The sequence below is a fragment of the Bos javanicus genome, chromosome 25 (genome assembly GCF_032452875.1).
Source record: "Bos javanicus breed banteng chromosome 25, ARS-OSU_banteng_1.0, whole genome shotgun sequence".
In the NCBI taxonomy this organism is placed as follows: Eukaryota; Metazoa; Chordata; class Mammalia; order Artiodactyla; family Bovidae; genus Bos; species Bos javanicus.
Window position 1 is genome coordinate 30,080,916 of NC_083892.1, and position 21,585 is coordinate 30,102,500.

The 21,585-nt window shown below is 44.8% G+C and overlaps 1 protein-coding gene across 9 annotated transcripts in view; it reads right to left on the minus strand.

The window, feature by feature from the left end:
- The window catches only part of AUTS2 (activator of transcription and developmental regulator AUTS2), a 1,221,294-nt gene that overhangs the window by 363,393 nt on the left and 836,316 nt on the right, over positions 1-21,585 (minus strand). For all 9 annotated transcript variants that reach the window (XM_061402554.1, XM_061402555.1, XM_061402553.1 and 6 more), the window contains one exon: positions 2,021-2,050. In XM_061402554.1, the coding sequence (XP_061258538.1) occupies positions 2,021-2,050 (30 nt within the window). The remainder of the gene's footprint in view (positions 1-2,020; positions 2,051-21,585) is intronic.

Genomic DNA, 21,585 nt, shown 5'->3' on the forward strand with positions numbered 1-21,585 from the left:
GAGTCTGAGGTACCTGCCTGAGACACGCCCGGGCGTCTGGGACTAATGCAGTTCCAGGGGTATTCAGAAGCACAGTCAAGGCTGAGACTGTTCATCAAGACACCTTTATGGAACACAAAACTGATGCCTTGCCACCTTCTGCCACTGCTGGAGACTGGGACACTTCCTGAATTCACTCTGCCTTATAAAGCAGGAACGTGTGCTTGGCAGTGCCACCCCAAGGAAGCCTCGTCCCCTTGGAAAGGGCCACTCACTTGGAAAGTGAGATCTACTGTCACCTGGCAAAGATCTCCTGGGGCAGCCAGAAGTGCCAGACTCTCCCTAGGTCCCCAGGCCTGATAGAACGAGACTGCCCTGTGGATAGGATGTGGCCAGGATGGCTTGGGGGGCCAGCGGGCTTACTTGATCACCAAATGCCCACTGTTGCCCACATGCCTCAGGTACCCACTGCACACTGGCTGCCAGAGACACGGTGGGGGAATGACTTCCAAGGAGTTAGGACTCCCCGGGGGCTGGAGGAAGGAAGCGCCTACTTGTCAGCTAAACAAAAGACTAACCCACAGCCCCCTTTCCAGTGCGCACTTCCACTGTCATCCAACAGCCCATTACCATGTCACAGCACGGCGCACCCTTCCATAGGTCACTTTGTTTAAAATGACATGGATAATGCACATGTCAGCAAGCTGACAGTCCTAGCCGTCCTTCAGAGATAAAAACCTCAAGGCGAGAGCCTGTTCTTATCTGGGGGACACGCACTGGTCTATCATCCAAGTCAGGCAGAACATGATTTCTCCAGAGAGCACTTTTTTCATTTCCTGATTTTAAGGAAATCAAATAAGCACCATTTGTCTTCATCTGAATATGCTTGACCTGCTCAAATGATGATGTCTCGCATTTTATAACGGGCTGCATATGCTGAATTCAAATTAACGACAGCACAGAACAAGGGCCTTTAGATCTCTCTTGGAGGCTGGCAGCAGAGAAGGAGGGGGAAAATGCTGGGCTCCATGGAAAGATCCCACTAAATATTAACCACAGGATTCTGAGTAAAACCTGCCAGCACGTCAGAGGTGAGAGTCGGGGAGAAGAGCTCAGGAAAGCCAGCTGGGCAGGACAGACCCAGAGACTGGGGATGAGGGGAGGATGGGTACATTCTTTTTGGTGCCAAGCAATATAGAAACCATGATATTCAGGTTAACTATTTTCGAAATGCATAGAGTGGCAATGACATTGGAAAGAAATTTGGTCGGAGGGCTGGCACAGCTAGAAAGAGAAACGAAACAGACAGACAATCCCTTTGGCTCGGGCCGCAGAATGTACACTTTACCAGGTTGTGATCCGATCTTCTGGAAGCCCCCAAACCGAGCTCCTTGTCTTGGTCCGCATGGAACTGGCTACATAGAGGCTGGTGGCCATCAGCCTCGGAACAGAGCGTGTACCTGTTGGAAGAAGCACCCTCCCACCTGACCATCCACCTGGACCAGAAGAGGGCGGTTCCTACCTGACAGCCCTGGCCCACCTCTCCCCCCACCCCCATGAGGAACAGGAATAAACCATTAACGTAAACCAAAACTCATAGGAGTAAACCATTAACATTTCTATCAAGAAGGCCAATATGTACAGAAAAGCAGGAAGAAGCATATGGGTCAGTAACAGAAATGCAGGAACGACATTACAAATGCATATTAGCAGGTTTAATGTTCCAATCAAGGATAAAACCAGAAAAATCAGATGGCTATTAAAATAAACAATTTCCTCTTTTAAAATCTTCTATAAAGTCAAAAACGTAGTGTCATATATACGCTTCATTCAAGGGCGTAATTTTTAAAAGTGGGCCTCACAAATGAAAGATTTCTTTCTCATCATAGGAAATGCCACTGTGTGTGACTACAGCCCGTCTTTGCAGAAGAGACGTGCTGTCAGCATGAAGCTGGCACCCCACCTCCCAGTGTGTGAGGGAGACCCCGATGTTCACGATGCTGCCTGATGTGCCCACAGTGGGGGGATGAGAGGGGCCTACCTTCTCTTCCTGGTCACTGTCGCTGTCACACTGAAAAGGAAGACAAGAGAATGAGCATTAGTGCAAAAATTGAGTTATGTTTTTGCTATTGCTACAGAAAAAAAAAGCAAGGCAAGTAAAGGAAGTAGGAAACAGTGTGTCTGGGCTGGAAAAGGTCTTCAGTTCAAGTGCTGTGAAGAGAAACCAAAGCAAAGTGCGAGAAGTCCTTCTACTGAATTCATCCCATGCCCGTGCTCCGTGGCTCATCTTGCGGTCAGCTGGTCACACCAGCGAGCACCCCTCACCTCACGGCAGAGGGGACGCCCACAGAGGAGCCAATCCAGCCCCGAGACTAAGGTAAATCGAGATCATTCAATGGGAGTCAAAGCAAAATCAATTTCTTAACGGAGACATCTTTCCCTTAGCTAATGTGAATGGCGCTCTCTCTCCTGTTGCTCTTCTAGAGGAAAAGAGGCGAACCTCTGGGCACTGCACTCTCTCATGTGGACTTTGAAGGAAGCAGAACATGACAGGCAAGGCTCATCATGTGTGATCAGCCAGAGAAAACAGGGAATATTCTCTATTAAAAACATGCCAAATACAAGAGGTCAAGGTAACAAATCAACAATATGGGCCAAACAAAGAAAAAAAAGCTGTAGGTCAGGAAACTCACATGGTTATCTAACAGATTCCAACCATTGAGCACAGTTTCAGAAGACCAGAGAATGACAGTTAATCCAAAGCTTTGGGTTCCTCATTAGAAGTAAAGGAAAAAAAAGAACACATTCTTACTCCAAAACCAAGAATAAAGTTCTGTTATCCGATACTAGATTAGTAAGAAGAGGATGTGTTTTGTGAGAGTAAATATTCAGCATGTCAATACGTCTATTCATTCACTCAACGGACCTTGATAAGCACTGCTAAGTGGGTCAGATATTCAGTCAAGACAAGGCCTGGTCCTAAGGCAGCTTTTGGTTTCACAGTAGAAGTAACATGATCAGAGATAAACCTACTCTGTGAGGATGACACTTCTGTGGAGAGGAGGAGAGACAGAGTGCTGTGAGGAAAGGACCAGGTCATGGGGAGACCAGGCTGGCAACCCTTATGCTGTCTAGACCAGCACAATGCATGGGTTGAGAAAGGGCAGAGCAGAGAGCAGATGGCTTCCCTGGTGGCACAGACGGTAAAGAATCCACCTGCCATAAGGGAGACCCAGGTTCGATCCCTGGGTTGGGGAAGATCTCCTGGAGAAGGGAATGGCAACCCACTCCAGTATTCCTGCCGAGAGAATCCCAGGGACAGAGGAACCTGGCCAGCTACAGTCCTTGGGGTTGCAAAGAGAAGGACACAACTGAGCAACTAACACACACGGCAGATGGCACAGCGACTGTGAAGGTGAAACTGACAGGACTAGATGACACGTGGGTGTGGAAGCAAGAGGGACAAGTCTGGGATGATGCCAAGGATTTTTAGAGTGGCCGCCTGGATAAGGCAGTTGATGCAGCTATGACCAGAAACGGGAAATAAATTCGCTTATAGAGCAGCCGCTGCTGGCTACACACCCACAGCCATTCGCAGTCTCCCTTCTCCCACGTCTGTACCAGCTCCTGACATTTCGAGACCGAAAAAGTCAGATAGTCTCCATTTCCCAACTTCCCTTGCAGCTAAGGGTAGATGTAAGACCCAGTTTTGATGGGACTTGAGGAAATGTCTGCTTAAGGTTCTGGAAAACCCTTTCCTCTTCACAAAAAGGAGAGAAGCAGAAGCACTGCTTCTTTCCCCTGAACATCACTGCATGAGGATGCAACGTCCAGATCTGGGCAGCCATTTTGCAAACATGAGGCCAAGAGCTGAAGTACAAAAACAAGGGAAGAAAGAGCTTGACACAACTGAGACATGGGAACCACCTTCAGAGCAGCCAGGCTTTGGAGTTTGTTGTTCATATAAGTTAACAGTAAATTAACATTGTTTAAACCACCAGTAGAGAGTTTTCAATTGAAAGTAACAAAGTGAAAGCGAAAGCGAAGTCGCTCAGTCGTGTCCGACTCTTCGAGACCCCATGGACTGCAGCCTACCAGGCTCCTCCGCTCATGGGATTTTCCAGGCAAGAGTACTGGAGTGGGTTGCCATTGCCTTCTCCGAAAGTAACAAAACCGTCATCCAAATGTGGACATCTACTAAGACTCAGTTTGGGGAGTAAACTGTCTGCACAACATGCATTTAGGCGTTCCCATGGCAACCTCATGGCCTGTAACATCACTGCTCCTCAATGCCACAGGGTTATCAGAGGTTTGGTGACAGTGCTTTAACCACTGCCTTCTCAGCCAAGCTCCCAACCTCAGATTGTGTAAACTGACTTTCTTCTGCCTGAGGGGCGACTGCTCTGTTAAAATAAGTCAAACCAGCTGAGAAAGAAAATGGGTGGGATGAAGACCTCGAAGGCCTCCAACAGCAGAGGATGAGGGACAATAGCTCTCCTGATTGTGTGGTTTCTCCACTGCCTTCAATGAAGCCTTCCTTGAGGTTCCGAAGTTCCCAGCCCATTTTCAAGAGTGACAGAGCACGATTCGGGAGGGATGTGGAAGACAGAAGAGGGTTTTGCCAGGCAGGCTCGTCTTCCCAGATGTTCATAGCCCGCTTTGTGAGGTAATCAGCAGCAGCTGAAGGCGGGGGCAGAGCATCTGCCCACACCCCCCAAGGACTGGCGTGCAGGGGGCAGAAGAATGGGGACGATGGTGGGGGAAAGAACCGCTGCTGTCCACACCCCCTCCCCCCACCTGAACAGCAGTGTGTCCCTGGGAATGGTTATTCCTATCAAAGTGTTAAGCTTCCTGCTTTCCAACAGTCCAGTTCTAATTTCAAGGTCCACTTAATTCTGCATCAAGTAATTACTGATATACCCAGAAGCACCTTGTCTCCAGAGTTAAGCATATGGTGAAGAACTGAGACCTACTGGTATCCATTATGGAAGCAGCACGGATGCCAAGCCGATTAAAAATGCTCAGGCTCCCCACACAACATGCCGGGTGAGTGACAGCCCCTCGACAAGGCCAGTCGCAGAGTCTGCCAAAACAGTCTGTGCTGCGCTGGGGCCCACATGGTGCGCTGAGAAAACAGTTCCATTTCTGGTATTAAATTCCCATACTGACCCGAGGACTTTGCCGTGAGCTCAGCAGGAGCGCACCATCCAATTTACAGCTCCGCTCTCTGGAGCCTGGAGTGCCAGCCCCTGGCAGAGACGAATGATGGTCAACCCCTCCAGCTCATAAATTATGCAAAGGCAATAAATGCACTCAGCAAACAGCGCCGAACGTTTGCCTAGCCTGGCTTCTAACACACTCTGTAAAAAGCCAGAAGCTCGACACATACAAGAGGTCTATTCCACTCATAAAGGGGGTTTGTTGACAACCCCAGACGGAAAGCGAGCCACAGTCCTAAGGAGTCTTTCTGCTTCACTGGCAGCGGTTTATGGGCCTGCTTTATGAAAAAGGGAGGCTGTTTTATGGAGTCGGTGTGGGTAGAATTCATGGTCTCAAATTCACATTTAATACACTGTAAGGCTTTCACACCCTAAGTTCAATACGGTGTGGATTTCTGGCCAAATGATTCTTGGTCCTGAAAGGTTAAAAGAAGAAGTGTCTGCTCCCCACTCCCTAGATACCCACTCCAATTTATAAGAGTTCACACGGAGCCACCTCCTGAGTCAGGTTTATGTTCTGCATGGGGCTGGGAAATGGAAAAGGCATGTCAGATACAGAAATGCGGTCCCGGCTGATTTGACCATTTTAAGCATTTTGACACCAAGGTCCTATATTGGTTTATTAGCAAACAGGTTGCATGCTAACAACCAGCTCGAGGTGACAGAGTACTCGCCATGACTGGATTTCAAAGCCCTTTGTGAACAGCTGAAAATCCTTTCCTCCATTTTAAAAGCCAGACAGGGAAGAATTCTTGGCCACTCAGCCTTCAGACAAAGACATGACCCCGACCCACCACAGACAAGAGACGGAAACAGGAGGCATGAAATCTAAGCCACATGCCTTGAATGCAGGATTAGCAAGTGACCAGTTCCTAACCTGGGTACCTGTGCTCATTCCAACCCATCACACCCATCTGCCTCTTCAGCTCTTCTTCAAGTCAGACCAAACCTTTGGAGGCACCATCTTTCTTTCCCAGACAAGTCTTACCTCTTAAACCCAGAAAATAACCAACCAATCCCCACCCCACTATTCTCTCTTTTTGAAAATTAATACATAGGTATTAAAATACATGTTCAAAAATCACCCACCAGGGACTTCCCTGGTGGTCCAGTGACTAAGACTCCGTACTCCCAATGCAGGAGACCCAGATTTGATCCCTGGTCAGGGAACTAAATCCCACTTGTCACAACTAAGAGTTCACATGCGTCAAATAAGACTCAGTACAGTCATAATTAAATAAGTATTAAAAAAAAAAAAAGAAACCATAGTTTACCACCTACAGACAAACACTAGTAACACATTTGTACAATGTGGCTCAGCTGGTAAAGAATCTGCCTGCAATGCAGGAGACCTGGGTTTGATCCCTGGGTTGGGAAGATCTGTTGGAGAAAGGAAAGGCTACCCACTCCAGTATTCTGGCCTGGAGAATTCCATGGACTGTATAGTCCATGGGGTTGCAAAGAGTCGGACACGACTGAGCGACTTTCACTTCACTTCACGTAATTCATTCCAGCCTTTCCTTCATTCTCTTCATCCTTTACCCACAGATCTTAAGAAATGAAAACAAAGGTTACTATTTGGTAACCTGCTTTGTTTTCACCAAATATGTACAATATTTTAGTTTTAGTTCAGTTTAGTTTAGTCGCTCAGTCATGTCCGACTCTTTGCGACCCCATGAATCACAGCACACCTGGCCTCCCTGTCCATCATCAACTCCCGGAGTTCACTGAGACTCACGTCCATCGAGTCAGTGATGCCATACAGCCATCTCATCCTCTGTCATCCCCTTCTCCTCCTGCCCCCAATCCCTCCCAGCATCAGAGTCTTTTCCAATGAGTCAACTCTTCGCATGAGGTGGCCAAAGTACTGGAGTTTCAGCTTTAGCATCATTCTTTCCAAAGAAATCCCAGGGCTGATGTCCTTCAGAATGGACTGGTTGGATCTCCTTGCAGTCCAAGGGACTCTCAAGAGTCTTCTCCAACACCACAGTTCAAAAGCATCAATTCTTCGGCACTCAGCTTTCTTCACAGTCCAACTCTCACATCCATACATGACCACTGGGAAAACCATAGCCTTGACTAGACGGACCTTTGTTGGCAAAGTAATGTCTCCGCTTTTGAATATGTTATCTAGGTTGGTCATAACTTTCCTTCCAAGGAGTAAGCATCTTTTAATTTCATGGCTGCAGTCACCATCTGCAGTGATTTTGGAGCCCCCAAAAATAAAGTCAGACACTGTTTCCACTGTTTCCCCATCTATTTTCCATGAAGTGAAGGGACCAGATGCCATGATCTTCATTTCCCGAATGTTGAGCTTTAAGCCAACTTTTTCACTCCCCACTTTCACTTTCATCAAGAGGCTTTTGAGTTTCTCTTCACTTTCTGCCATAAGGGCGGTGTCATCTGCATATCTGAGGTTATTGATATTTCTCCCAGCAATCTTGATTCCAGCTTGTGCTTCTTCCAGCCCAGCATTCTCATGATGTACTCTGCATATAAGTTAAATAAGCAGGGTGATGATATACAGCCTTGACGTACTCCTTTTCCTATTTGGAACCAGTCTGTTGTTCCATGTCCAGTTCTAACTGTTGCTTCCTGACCTGCATATAGGTTTCTCAAGAGGCAGGTCAGGTGGTCTGGTATTCCCATCTCTTTCAGAATTTTCCACAGTTTATTGTGATCCACACAGTCAAAGGCTTTGGCATAATCAATAAAGCAAAAATAGATGTTTTTTCTGTTTTTTTATTTTAATGAGTACAGGCTCCTTGGTCCATGGAATTCTCCTGGCAAGACTCCTGGAGTGGGTTGTCATTCTCTTCTCCAGGGGATCTTCCCAACCCAGGAATCAAACCCAGGTCTCCTGCATCACAGGCAGATTCTTTATCATCTAAGCCACCAGGAAAGCCCTCAGTCACGAGGAAGCCCACTTTTCTACTTTAACTTTTCACTTTTGTTTTCACCCAATATATCTGATATTTTAGTGTAGTGGGTAAAATTTGCCAGTAACATCATATTTTTTTAAAAGGCTGCACTGTAATCCACTGTATGGATTGTAAATAATCTAGTAAAAAAAATCCCCTAGTGCTGGAAATTTGGAATGTTTCCACTGAACATGCTGGAATTTCTGCCCTGTACACATCCACCAATATTGCGCTTTCCTCATATCTGCTCAGGGCCCATCCTTTTCTACATACTCATTCACGTCACTGTCTCCCTAGAGCTGCATGTGCAGGTCTATCATTTCTATATGATCTCCAGGGGAGTCCTTAAAGAAGCCCTCAGCTCCAGCTAACATGTGTATGCTGAGACTAAAAAACTCTCCATGCCTACCATCTGCCAGCTGTGTGACTTTGGGAAAGTTATCTAAACTCTCTGCACCTCAGTTTACTTCTCTGTAAAATGTGGGTAATAATGGCATTTCCCTCCTAGGAAGGTGAGAATAAAATGAATTGATACATGTAAACAACTCAGACATAGTACAGTAGACAATTAACATTAACTGTTGCTGACTTATGTTTTGTTTGCTCCACCTTCCTCCTGAAGCCCTAGAAACACCTCATCTCAAGTATCCATCAAAATCCAGACTCACCATCTTCTGCTCAGCCCGCACCTGCCCCCTCCCAGGCTGTTCTCGGTGATGACATCACCACGCAATCACTCAACTGCCGGAGTGAAGAGTCTTGTCATCATCCTTGACTCCAATCTTGAGCAGATCTATCTTCCTCTCTCACCCCGCATCATCGATTCTGTTTTCTAAGTCCTCTCCATCTTCACGGCCATGGCCGCCGCTTTCCTTCAGGCTTTTATTTTATCATTACAAGAGGCTAATGACGGCTTTCCAAGGCCCAAGGTCTCTTTTGTTTCTGATCCAAGTCTTTACTGAACAGAGTGGATTTCCTAAATTCCAATTTGCTCATGACACTTCCCATGGCCTAGAGAGCAATGAAAATGCTACACGGCTTCCCGGCTCTTCCACTGCCCTCTGCTCTTCCAACCCAGTGCTTCTCGGGCTTTCTGTGGAAAGGACCATTTGTTTTTGTTTTAATTTTCAATATATTGTAGACCAATACTTTGTAAGATACAATAAAAAATAATTGCTAGAAAAATGGAAAAGGAAAGCAAAGACATATAAAAATATGTTATTAGATTTAAGAGATGTAAAATTATTCTCCTGAATTGCTGTAAAAGTTCCCAAATGCTTACTCTCAACCTCTATACTAATCTCACAGTAGGCAGTTACAGAGAGCTCACAGGCTGGCTTTGGTCTGCATCCACGCTTGGAGTGGTATAATCCTAACACATCCAGTCACACCCCGGTATACTGGATCACACTCTCAGGTCCTCCCATCTTCACACTTAACAATGTCCTCTACCTGGAATTCTGTTCTTCCAAGTTTCCCCCTAAAAACTTATAATTCACCTTTAAAAATACAATTTCCTCTGAGTCCTCCAACACTCTTCTTGGAATTGAGAATTCTCAGAATTCCAGTACTCTTTTCAGAATTAATTGCTTCTGCCTCCATATCTTACAAAACTGTCTTTTCACTGTTGGGCCACAACAGTCTTCCCATCAGAGCACGGGCCCTGTGAAGGTAAGGGCCTCGTTCATCTTCCTCCAGGCCTTGAGACACAAGCAGCCGCTCAATCATAGTGATAAATCCATCTCACTCATCTTTAGAATTCCTGATTTCATGCAGTATAAGCAAACGCTGATTTAAAAGACAAGTAATTCCAAAGAAAGAAAGGCACAGAAAACACTGACTAACTTAACTGCTTAATACAAAGGAACGTATGCTTGAACAGACCAGGTAGGGTAAAAATTATTAGCAGGAGCAAGAGAGGTGGCCACTGGCTCAGCAGTAAAGAATCCACCTACAATGCAGTAGACACAGGAGAAGCAGGTTTGATCCCTGGGTCAGGAAAATCCCCTGCAGAAGGAAATGGCAACCTACTCCAGTATTCTTGCCTGGAAAACCCTATAGACAGAGGAGCCCGGCTGGCTACAGTCCATAGGGTCACAAAGAGTCAGACACGACTGAGCATACACACATATAAGAGAGCTGGGGCCCAGAAGAAAAGATGTTATTATTTAGTGGCTAAGTTGTGTCAGACTCTTTTGCGACCCCACGGACTATAGCCTGCCAGGTTCCTCTGTTCACAGATCTCCCAGGCAAGAATACTGGAGTGGGTGGCCATTTCCTTCTCCCGGGGATCTTCCCCAATCTGGGGACTGAACCACAGTCTCCTGCATTGGCAGGCTGATTCTTTACCACTGAGCCCCCAGGGAAGCTCACAGAAGAGAATATCTTCCATTAAACAGCCTGGACAAGACATGATTATGATTTTATTGTATTAGTACATCCTCAAAAGCAAACATTTCTCATTACCATTTGGGAATCTCAGTATCTGTGTTTTAAGACTCAAACAGAAATAAGCCAAGGTCTGCAACACCTCTGCCTCATTCGGGATGAAGGAACAAGATGGAATTCCAGGGACCCGGTGATGGAATGCATTCTTAAGCAGAAAGTGGCAATCATTGAATACACCACACACAATGACATTGAGGAGGGCACTGCTCTCCATTCTGCTCAATGGACCTTGCTGGAACAGTTATTTCGTGTCTCAAATCCATTTATCATTGCCACCAAAGATGTCAGGGCCGAACACCATCACTGAACAAAGTTATTTTATACTTCTTTCTGCCTAAAGGAAATGAGAGGAAAATGAGGGAGAACCCCACCTTGTAAACGACAGCCCCTCGCATCAAGCACAGTTTCACTTTGCCCACGACAAAACAAACAGATTCCCCTTTGGGGCAGGCGGTTTTTCTAAGATGGTAAGGACATCCCTCACCTAAAAGCAATTTCAGAAGAAGCCACCTGCAGAGAACACGGCACTTATTTTCTTATTTGAGGAAGTGAGGTAGTGGCTTGGTGACCACAAACACGTCGGCCACCATCTTCCCATCTGCCCAGTTCCACGTACATGAAAAGGACAATGGGCAGCTCTTTTGTACCACATGTGGCAACTCTGATGTTGTCGGTCTTTCATCATTCCTTAAAGCTCTCATCTTTCACATTGTTTATGTTGCTCTCATGCCGGCTTTTGACTGTAAGCTAAATTTAAAGCTATGGGAGCCCTAGAAATAAAACACGTATTTTAATCCTGAAAATGGTTTGGGGTTTCTCAGTATAAAATGTCATCAGTTCCTTTCCCCCTGTATTTCAACAATAACTATGTCTGAGCAAATAAAATAGCTCAGGGGAAAAAAAAAATGAAAGCCTAATCAAGGGCTTCCCTCGTGGCTCAGATGGTAAAGAATCTGCCTGCAGTGCAGGAGACCCAGGTTCAATCCCTGGGTCAGGAAGATCCCTTGGAGAAGGGAATGGCTACCCGCTCCAGTATTCTTGCCTGGAGAATTCCACGGACAGAGGAGCCTGGCGGGTTACAGTCCATGGGGTCCCAAACAGTCAGACATGACTGAGTGACAAACACTTCCAAATCAAAAGATGTGTGTGTCCAAAGACAGTTTGAAACATATGAAGTAAGCCAGAAAGAAAAACACCAATACAGTATACTAACGCATATAAATGGAATTTAGAAAGATGGTAACAATAACCCTGTGTACGAGACAGCAAAAGAGACACTGATGTATAGATCAGACTTATGGACTCTGTGGGAGAGGGAGAGGGTGGGGAGATTTGGGAGAATAGCATTGAAACATGTATAATATCATGTATGAAACGAGAAAAAAAAAAGAAACATGGGTGCAGCTTCTGATGGTCACATGTGCACATTTCAAAATAACGTATCAATCTTCAGCTGTTCAGCAGGTAAAACTGAGAGCAAACTTTCAGAAGCTTATGGAATTCTGAGTAACTTTTTCACTCCTATATGGCGAGTTTTCCGAACCTGGCATTTTTGCAAGTTCTCAGCTTGAACTGGCCAGAGTTCAGACAACCCATGTGATCTGAGGGGCCTAAAAGAAAACTTCTTTTCCCTCCAGCATCTCTCAGGTGATCACACAGTTTCATTCAAAATTTAATTTAAAAGTGACTACTGTGTGCCAGGTTCATTCTGACCACTGATTAGAAGTGCCAATCTATTTCCAGAAATCAAGCTGTCCAATCTGAAGTTTTCCAGCCCATAAATGAATTTTCAATATTTTTTTTTCCTTTTAGTCACTTGGAAATCCAAGTATAGGAGAAAAAAAAAAAACCTATTTACATGTTGTAAATTTCCACTTAGCTCATTAAAATACAGTAGGGTTTTTGGAAATGGGCAAAGAAATGGATATTTCACAAATATTTGAAGTGTTCAGCACTCTTTTTTCCTTAGAAGAAAGGAAGTGACATTTTGCCAGGTATAAACATACATAAACCCCAAAGATGAAACGTACTTAAACCCCAGAGCTCACAAGCCTCGGTGATTGCCAAAATGAGAAAAATGAGTTTCTTGTCCAAAGGTAAAGCTGACAGGCTAGGGCCGGGTGATTTGTAAACCGTCTCTTTTAAGCTTAAGCAACAGATCCTTTGCCTCCTTGTCATTGATTTACTGATTCTCAGTCATCAATAGCATTAATCCGTACCTGCCTGGGGACCTATTACAAATGACTTTGAAGATGGTGTGAAGGAAGAGTTTATTATAAGACCACAGCGTTATTACCAGGGAGACCTTCTCCGCTATCTTCTTTGGCAGGATTCTATCTGTGACAACCCCCAGCCAACCTCCCGCCTCATAAGGCTGCAATTTTCTCCTTCTAGATCCTGGTTGCTTGTTTCTTTGGGTGGGGCCTGAGTCCCCCTGGGTTTGCTTCAACTATGGCTTGGTTCTCTTTAGAGTCCTGGGTGAGCTAATAAAACCCAAATTTGCTGATGAGGAAAAAGGAAAAGTATGTTATGGGTTAAAATAATACAAGAGCCTATTTTTTCCGCTGTGTTGTGATCCATAGAAATCACCCTGAGCCTTTTCTCTTTCTTCTCTGCCTGGGAAGCCAATTGCTTTGATTGCAGTGATATGAGCTAGCTAAAATGACTTGCCCTTGCTTGTGAGGCAAATGGAACATGCTAATAGAACTTATCGCATTACCCGATGCAAAAGTGCCATAGCTCATTACTTTAAGATAAAAGGATATCATTGCAGACGGCAAGCAGAATTGACTTTCTGAGGCCCGACTTGATGATGATTTAATCAACTGCTCTCTTTCACTTCTCATCTCTGCGCCTGTCGGTTTCACAGGTGCCGTTAAATGAGACACTCAGAAAGTGAGCGGAGGGAAAGAAATTGCTGTCATTACTTTTCAAGAAAGGAGGTATGCAAATTTTCGACAGAAAGATTGCGTTCATAATGGGCCTGGTAAAATACAAGGATCATGCTTGACAGGTGAGGGCAAGCCATTTGTATGTCCTTAAAGCAGAGCAACCTTCCTCGTTTAGAAATGTGCTCAGTAAGAGGAACGACAGATGAGAGGACTGGCGGGGCCAGGCAGCGGCAGCGGGGGACAGGCTGCACAGGGTCCGTGCTGGCCCGAGCTCCACCAGGCGGAGGGGGCCTCAAGCCCTAGGTGAGCCAGAGGAGCCGTGGGATGGGCTGCACAGGGCCCGTGCCGGCCCGAGCTCCACCAGGGGCAGGGGGCCTCAAACCTTAGGGGAGCCAGAGGAGCCGCTAACAAAACCTGGTAGCTCTTCATCTGAACCAATCTGCCAACGAGCTCTTGAAGACCACCTTAATCTCCTTCATCTGTAATTGTGGAGCCAGCTGGCCTGGGTTCAAATCCTACTCAGATGGCATGTGAACTGTTGGACCTTGGACAAATTACCTTTCTGTGCCTCAGCTCCACTATCTATCAAATGGGGCTATTGATAGTATCAAGCTCAGGAGGATGTTGAGAACTTTCATTGTATTAATAAATATATTTTATACACACACACACACACACACACACACACACACATGAAATGGCTTCCTAGGTGGCACCAGTGGTAAAGAACCTGCCTGCCAATGCAGGAGACATAAGAACCTCAGGTTTGATTTCTGGGTTGGGAAGATCCCCTGGAGAAAGGTAAGTCAACCCAATCCACTATTCTTGCCTGGAGAATTCCATGGACACAGGAGCTTGTAGGGCTACAGTCCACAGGGTCACAGAGTCAGACATGATTAAAGTGACTTCAGTTCAGTTGCTCAGTTATGTCCAACTCTTTGCAACTCCATGAATTGCTGCATGCCAGGCTTCCCTGTCCATTGCCAACTCCGGGAGCTTACTCAAACTCATGTCCATCGAGTCAGTGATGCCATCCAACCATCTTATCCTCTGTCGTCCCCTTCACCTCCCACCTTCAATCTTTCCTACCATCAGGGTCTTTTCCAACGAGCCAGTTCTTCCCATCAGGTGGTCAAAGTATTGGGGGGTTTCAGCTTCAGCATCAGTCCTCCTTTCAATGAACATTCAGGACTGATTTCCTTTAGGATTGACTAGCACATATATATAATAAATATTGGGTTGGCCAGAAAGTTTGTTTGGGATTTTCCATAGGCTCAGATGGAAAAACCTAAAGGAACTTTCTGGCCAACCAATATATATATATATATGCATGTGTGCATGTTCAGTAGCTAAACCATGTCTGACTCTTTGCCACCCCATGGACTGTAGCCTTCCAGGTTTCTCTGTCCATGGAATTTCCTAGGCAAAAATACTGGAATGGCTTGCCATTTCCTTTTGCAAGTGATCTTCTCGACTGAGGGCGTGAACCCACGTCTCCTGCGCGGGCAGGCGCATTCTTTATCCCTGAGTCACCTGGGAAGCCCCAATATATATGTAGAGAACATAAAAGGGATTAGAACCGTGCCTGACACACAGAAAGCACTCAAGAGGTGTTAAAGAGCATTCGGTCATTTATTATGCAACAAAGATTGAGGTTTCCATTTAAAAAATCTTTTTAAGAGTATGCGTGCCAGGTGCTAGGAATCTGACTGGTTCTAGTTTAGATAAAATACAATTCTCCCCGGATGTCACATACATAAGTCTTGCTCCCAGCAGATGGCGAGTTCCTTAGAGAGCAGTCTGGTGTCCCCAGATTCATCAGAGGGCCCAGGGCAGTTTTAAAGATCCTGAAAAATGCTCGTCAGTGCTTTGATGATTCGTGGGTTCCCTCCCTCCTCCTCCTACACATTCCACAGATCCGACGCTTCCTGTGGAGTGCCAGCCCTTAGAGGAAGCTCCCCCGAGCAGGAGGCAATGTCTGTCTTTCTCTGGGAACTTCAGGCGATCACCATGTGCCCCAGCCATGGGGAGGCGTGGGGGAGCCACTCCACAAAGACAAGCGTGGCTCGAATCACCTTCAGGAAGGCAGAATGAATCTGAAGAGATTAGATGATCAGAGGAAAAGGAACAGAGGTGTTTTTCATACACTTTGCCTTCAATAGGTAATTGTTCTATTTTCTCCAACACTCCAAGTAAAAGCATCTTTCTTAAAGAGCTCATAATTCCGAGTTCTTTTTCCCTAGATAATGAAGCTGCTGCAAACCATTCTTCCCTCCAGCCCCTAAGGTTGTGAAGCACTGAACGTAGTTCCTGCTTTCCACGCTAAGCGCACCTTCCATTCCCTGTCAAAGGGACAATGTCCACCTCTGGCCAAAAAAAAGGAAAAAGAGGAGGACCCACAACAGCAGAGCAGCTCCAAGCTGTCTTTTCCAGAAAAGCCTGGTTCATGAAGTACACTTCACATCTCTCTGCAGCATGGCTCTTTCTGGGTAGGGATTCTCCCTAGGATGATCGCAAAAGCATTTTCCCCTAAAATGAAAACCAACAGCTATCAGTCATTTAAAATGAATGTCCTGACAACAGCCCTAGGAGGGAAGTATGATGACCCCTAATTTTCAAGATGAGAAGTTAAGCCTTCCAAGGGCAAGAGGCAGTATAGGAACCCAGTTCTGTCCTCTAGAGCCCGTGTTCCCACAAGTGCAGCACACCGCCTCACGCTCTCCGACGCACCATGCAGTGCGAGCCTGCAAGCTGTGAACTCTAGAAGATGCGAGCGCGTCCCTGGATGCCAGTGTGCCGCCCTGCTGCACTCATCAAGGTACTGTACTGGAAGGCGCCAATGTTTTTATTTTTACGTATTATTTGTGTGAAAAGTATTATAAACGATTACAGTACAGTACTATATAGCTGATTATGTGGGTTGGGTACCTAGGTCAACTCTGTCAGACTTCTGAACAACTGGACTTATGGACGCGCTCTTGAAATGGAACACATCCATATGGAGGTGACTTAGTGTACAAAGGAATTGCTTTAAAAATATCTTCCTGACTGACGGCTCAGCAGAGGGTAAGTAGAGGCAAGCTGAGACTGAAGAGGGTGTGGTGACCGTAAGCAGCAGTGAACGCAGCACATCAACCACGTCTCCACTCTAGCCCGGACGGCTCTCCCTTAAGAGCAGGACCGAGCACAGAGCCCACTCACAGCACGTGCTCATTAAATCTGAGGCTGACCTCGGTTCGGATTCTGACCCCTCCATTCAGCAGCCAGGCAATCCTGGGAAAGGTACTTAACATCTTGGCATGCATGCCTGTGCTAAGTCCTGTCACTGGACCCCATGGACTGGAGCCCACCAGGCTCCTCTGTCCACGGAATTTTCCAGGCAAGGATACTGAAGTTGGTTGCCATTTCCTTCTCCAGGGCACCTTCTCAACCCAGGGATGGAACCCAAGTCTCCCGTGTCTCCTGCATTACAGGTAGGTTCCTTCCTGCTGAGCCACTGGGGAAGCCCCTAATATCTTGGCGCCTACTCTTTTGTTTTTTCTTTAACCTGTAAAAGGGGAAGCCCCTAATATCTTGGCGCCTACTCTTTTTTTATTTCTTTAACCTGTAAAAGGGGACGATACCTACTCCACAAGACTTTTGTGAGAATGAAATAAGTTCAAGCATGTGAAAGCAGCCAGAAAGAAATGCTAATAGTTTTGTTTTTTCCAACTCTTTCCTAAAAGATATGTTGTATCACACACAGAAATGAGGTAACTTAATAGTCATTTAAATGCTGGGTTGGATTTTTGTATCATTTTACTGCCAGAAGGAAAATCATATTCTGCAAGGATTTCTGCTTGGGAGGTGTTTGAAGACGTGATACTATGCTGCACAAAAGCGGAAACAATAACCTAAACAAACAAAAGCAGAAACCACCGCCGCCTCTCAAAGAGAACAACAGGGATCTTCCCGGTAACAAACGGTTTTATTTCATGCGTAAAATACCAACAAGGAAAGGCGCTTTAGAATTCAATTTACTAAACATTCCTTTTGGTTCTTACTGCATAATTCTGAAGGTTAACAGAATTTGGACTTATTCTTCAGTCAAATAGTAGTCAGTACTAACCCACTCCAGTATTCTTGCCTAGAGAATCCCAGGGACAGAGGAGCCTAGTGGGCTGCCGTCTATGGGGTCGCACAAAGTTGGACACGACTGAAGAGATTGAGAAGTAGCAGCAGCAGCAGCAACCCTATGTAGAAGGGCTTCCCTGGTGGCTCAGATGACAAAGAATCTGCCAGCAATGCAGGAGACTCAGGTTCGATCCCTGGGTCAGAAAGGTTCCCTGGAATAGGAAATGGCAACCCACTCTAGTATTCTTGCCTGGAGAATTTCATGGGCAAAGGAGCGTGGTAGGCTACAGTCCTGTCCAGGCTGCAGAGAGCTGGACACAACTGAGCACCATTTATTCTTTTATTAACCCTATGCATAGGGCCTAAGTAAAATGCATAGATCTAAGATGTGGAATCTGTACCTGTAGATTACGCACTGTGCAAATTATGACTTATGCTTTGACATCATTAAGATGTTCATTCAAATTCAAACTGGCAAAATAAATACGTGGACAGATACACAGAATAAATATCAAAAACTCAACTGATTACCAGTGCAACTAGGAAAGCCAGTCATTTTGGAATTTGTCCAGAGACCTTGACCAATCAGAATTAGGGGCTATTTGGATAGCCCTTTGCACAGAGTTTATTTATATGCAAGATCTATTTAAGGATGGAGCTAAAAAAAAATCAGCCAACAGAGTAACCTTGGGAAGAGACCAAACTTTTGAAAGCATTAACTTTGGTAACTTCAGAAACGGTGAATAACTGAGAGACTGTAACTAAAGTGCTCGTCACTCAGTGCGCACTCAGCAGTCCAGCAGAGGAGGTCTACCCGCCCTGGCACACAAAGACATGTGTGTGCCCTTTTCCACAGGCATGGACTTCTCTCCCCAAACCTACCTCAGAGTTTGCTTGCATCTTGCTCTTCCTAAACCTGGCACCTAGTCCATGCTCAATAAATATGTGTGAAAGAATGAATTCATAAACTACCTGAGTCAAACATCTCAGGGAAAGTGTCACAGAAAGTGTTTAATTAAGGAGACCAATGATTGAACAGCAGTTGATGGAATGGATGCTAACGTGTTTGAAGGTGGTGGCTATCTGAATGCATCTATCAGAAAGAACGTCAGTATAATTCCGAGATAAAAGTAAATCCTAAAAAAAATAACACCATACACTTGTAAGAATCCAATGTTAAGGTTATTCTTTTAAGGAAATGAGGAAACTTGAAATCCTAAAGTATTTCTTCTTAATTTGGACTCATGTCAAGCCAACGGAAAGCAACTGGACTTGAACAGGAAAAGGGAGCAGGGTGCTCTCATATTGCTAAAACATAACAGCCGCATTATCAACTTCCCACCGATCAGATTTTCTGTTTTGTTTTTAAATTGCAAGATGGTGAAAGGAATAGAAATATGGCTTGAGGCAAACTGATTTACAAATGTCAGGAGGTAGTTCAAGGGGATCTGAAGACATGTTGAACTGCTGTATCACAGAACTAAACCCTGATTCCTTTCCTTCTCTTCATGAGGTACTTAATGTTTGCTCCTCTTAGAATTCATCGTTTTCATAACTAGGATTTTAAATTAAATTATATGTAACAACAGTCTTTATTTTAGGATGGCTTGAAAACTCCTTCTTCTATATCATAAACAAGGAAGGCTAGGATTACTATAAATTGTCTGCAAGAAAATACAAATTGCCAAGATAAAAACACCCACTGGCCTGCCAGTCTCAAGTTTCCTGTTTTGACATACTATATGCAGTAATTTGGTATCCACAATCTCTTATTAGAAAATGAATGTGCTATTTTTCTGAATGCTGCAATTACAATAATTGAATTTAAAACGGGGATTGAGTTTCTCTCTTTGGAGGAAAAGAATAATTGTGTATTTCTGATTAAAATCAGGGGGGACTGAAAAGAGGTTGTACAAATTCCAGCTTCAGTCTCCCTGAGTGACTCCTCGTCAGGCCAGAGAAAAGAAACATTTGGATGCAGGGAAATGGACCAGCACCTTAGCAGTAGGCGCTATTTCTGGGCTTGCTTTGCTTTGCTTCCTGGCCTTCAGTCACAACACCCCTGTGACAGAGGCAATCACATTTTAAATGGCAGCCATGCTGGAGTTCCCCACTGTGTCAAAAATTAAGAGTTAAAATGCAAGGAAAACAAACATCTCTTTGTGTTGAAAATGTCTGTCCCCTTTTAGACGGCCAACATTTTGGAATTGTCTTTTTTCTTCATTGTAGGATCTCTCCTCCTGGTGGGGGAAATATAATGACAGAAGGATTAGGGGGGCTGAGGGGGAGAAGAGATCCAACACTTTTATAAAGGGCTCGGCCTGTTTTGTCTTACAGAAAAATTATATAGAAAGTCACCTTTAAGGTTCAAATGTAAGAAAGGACAGCAGAGATGAAGAGAGGGCTATCTTGCCTTTGGAATGCCTTACTATTTTATGTTGGATTGATACCATTCAATCTTCTGAAAGGTCCATTTATTCAAGACTGAAGGTAAAATTTAATCTCATTAGATCCTCCTAAATATTCCTCAAAATAGAGCTTCTTGAGAAAAAAAATTTCCAATACAGAGTGAGCTAAGGATTACCTCTTTGTACTGCTTATTATTTTTGAGTGGCTTTATTGACATATAATTGACATGAATAAACTGCCCATATGTCAAATGTACTACTGGATATACACATGATACACCCATGAAACCAGCACTGCAATCAGAAGAGTGAACACATCCACTACCCTCAAAGGTTTTCTTGTGCTACTCTGCTAATCCCTCCATCTTTTCCCTGCGGGTACCACCTTCACTTCTCCCTGCAACCACTGATCTGCTTTCCATCACTATAGATGAGTTTGTACATTTTCTAGAGTTTTATATAAATGGAGTCATGTAGTACCGAATGTACTCTTTTTCTCTGGTTTCTATCATTCATGCTTACTATGCGGATGCCTAATTAAAAGGGGACCTTCTAGCTCCATGCGGAAGGCAGTCCTCGGAGATTGCCTTGCCCAGGGTTTTACTGTCATCCACCAGGAATAGGACCGATTACTTGGTCTTACTTTATTCTTAGGCTTTATTATGTACTTCAGTAATCAATAAGCACTTCTATGGCAGAGGGTTTATTCTACCCTATAAATCCAAGGAGAGAGAATGATATTAAGACATCAGTATGGATGGGCTCTGCTGCTCTGTAACACCACAAGGAAAACGCGAGCAACAGATTTAAATCTAGGAAGCTTACAGAGCAGTCACAGCTCCTGGCTGGTTGGCAGGGATCGTAAAAGACTCAGGCAAGATCTACAGCAGTGCACTGTGAACCGATGGGACTCTCAGAGCAAAAACCCAAACTGAGAAGGCAATACTGGTCGTCTCCCCAGGAAGAATTACAAGCACTGACTTGAGTGGAATGTGAAGAGCCCCTCTCAAAAAATCCAAAATATTTCTTAACAGAACAAATGAAATGGTAGAGAACAAATACTGATTGCAGGCTGGGTGTGTAGAAAAAGACTGGCTCTGGTTTGGGAAGAAGCCTACTTGATAGTCGCCTGGCAGTCTCAGGAGGCTCCTAATTCTCTCTCCTGCAACTCCTGGCCCCAGGGCTCCGCGGTAATGATCACTGCAGCATCTTTTCTCTGGCTAGCCCTTGGAGACTCATCCTTTCTTTCAAAAGCAGAGAGGTCAATTCATGGGAGAGGAACTATAAATGGCTAATAAACATATGGGGGAAAAAATGTTCAGCTTCGCTGGTAATCAAAGAAACACGGAGTAAAAAGAGATATATTTCTTTTTCATTGATCAAACAAAAAGAAAAATGTAACTGCTGATACACAACGTTGGCAAGGTTGCAGTAAGGCAGACACTCATCCACTTGTGAAGGAATGTCAGTTTTCTATCTGCAAAATAATTCTGCAATTTGTAGCAAGAGCCTTCATGCTTTTCATGTTACTTAAGCAACTCTTCTCTTGCTATTTATCCAAAAATGAACAAAAATGTCTATATGAATTTGTTTACAAATTTCATCA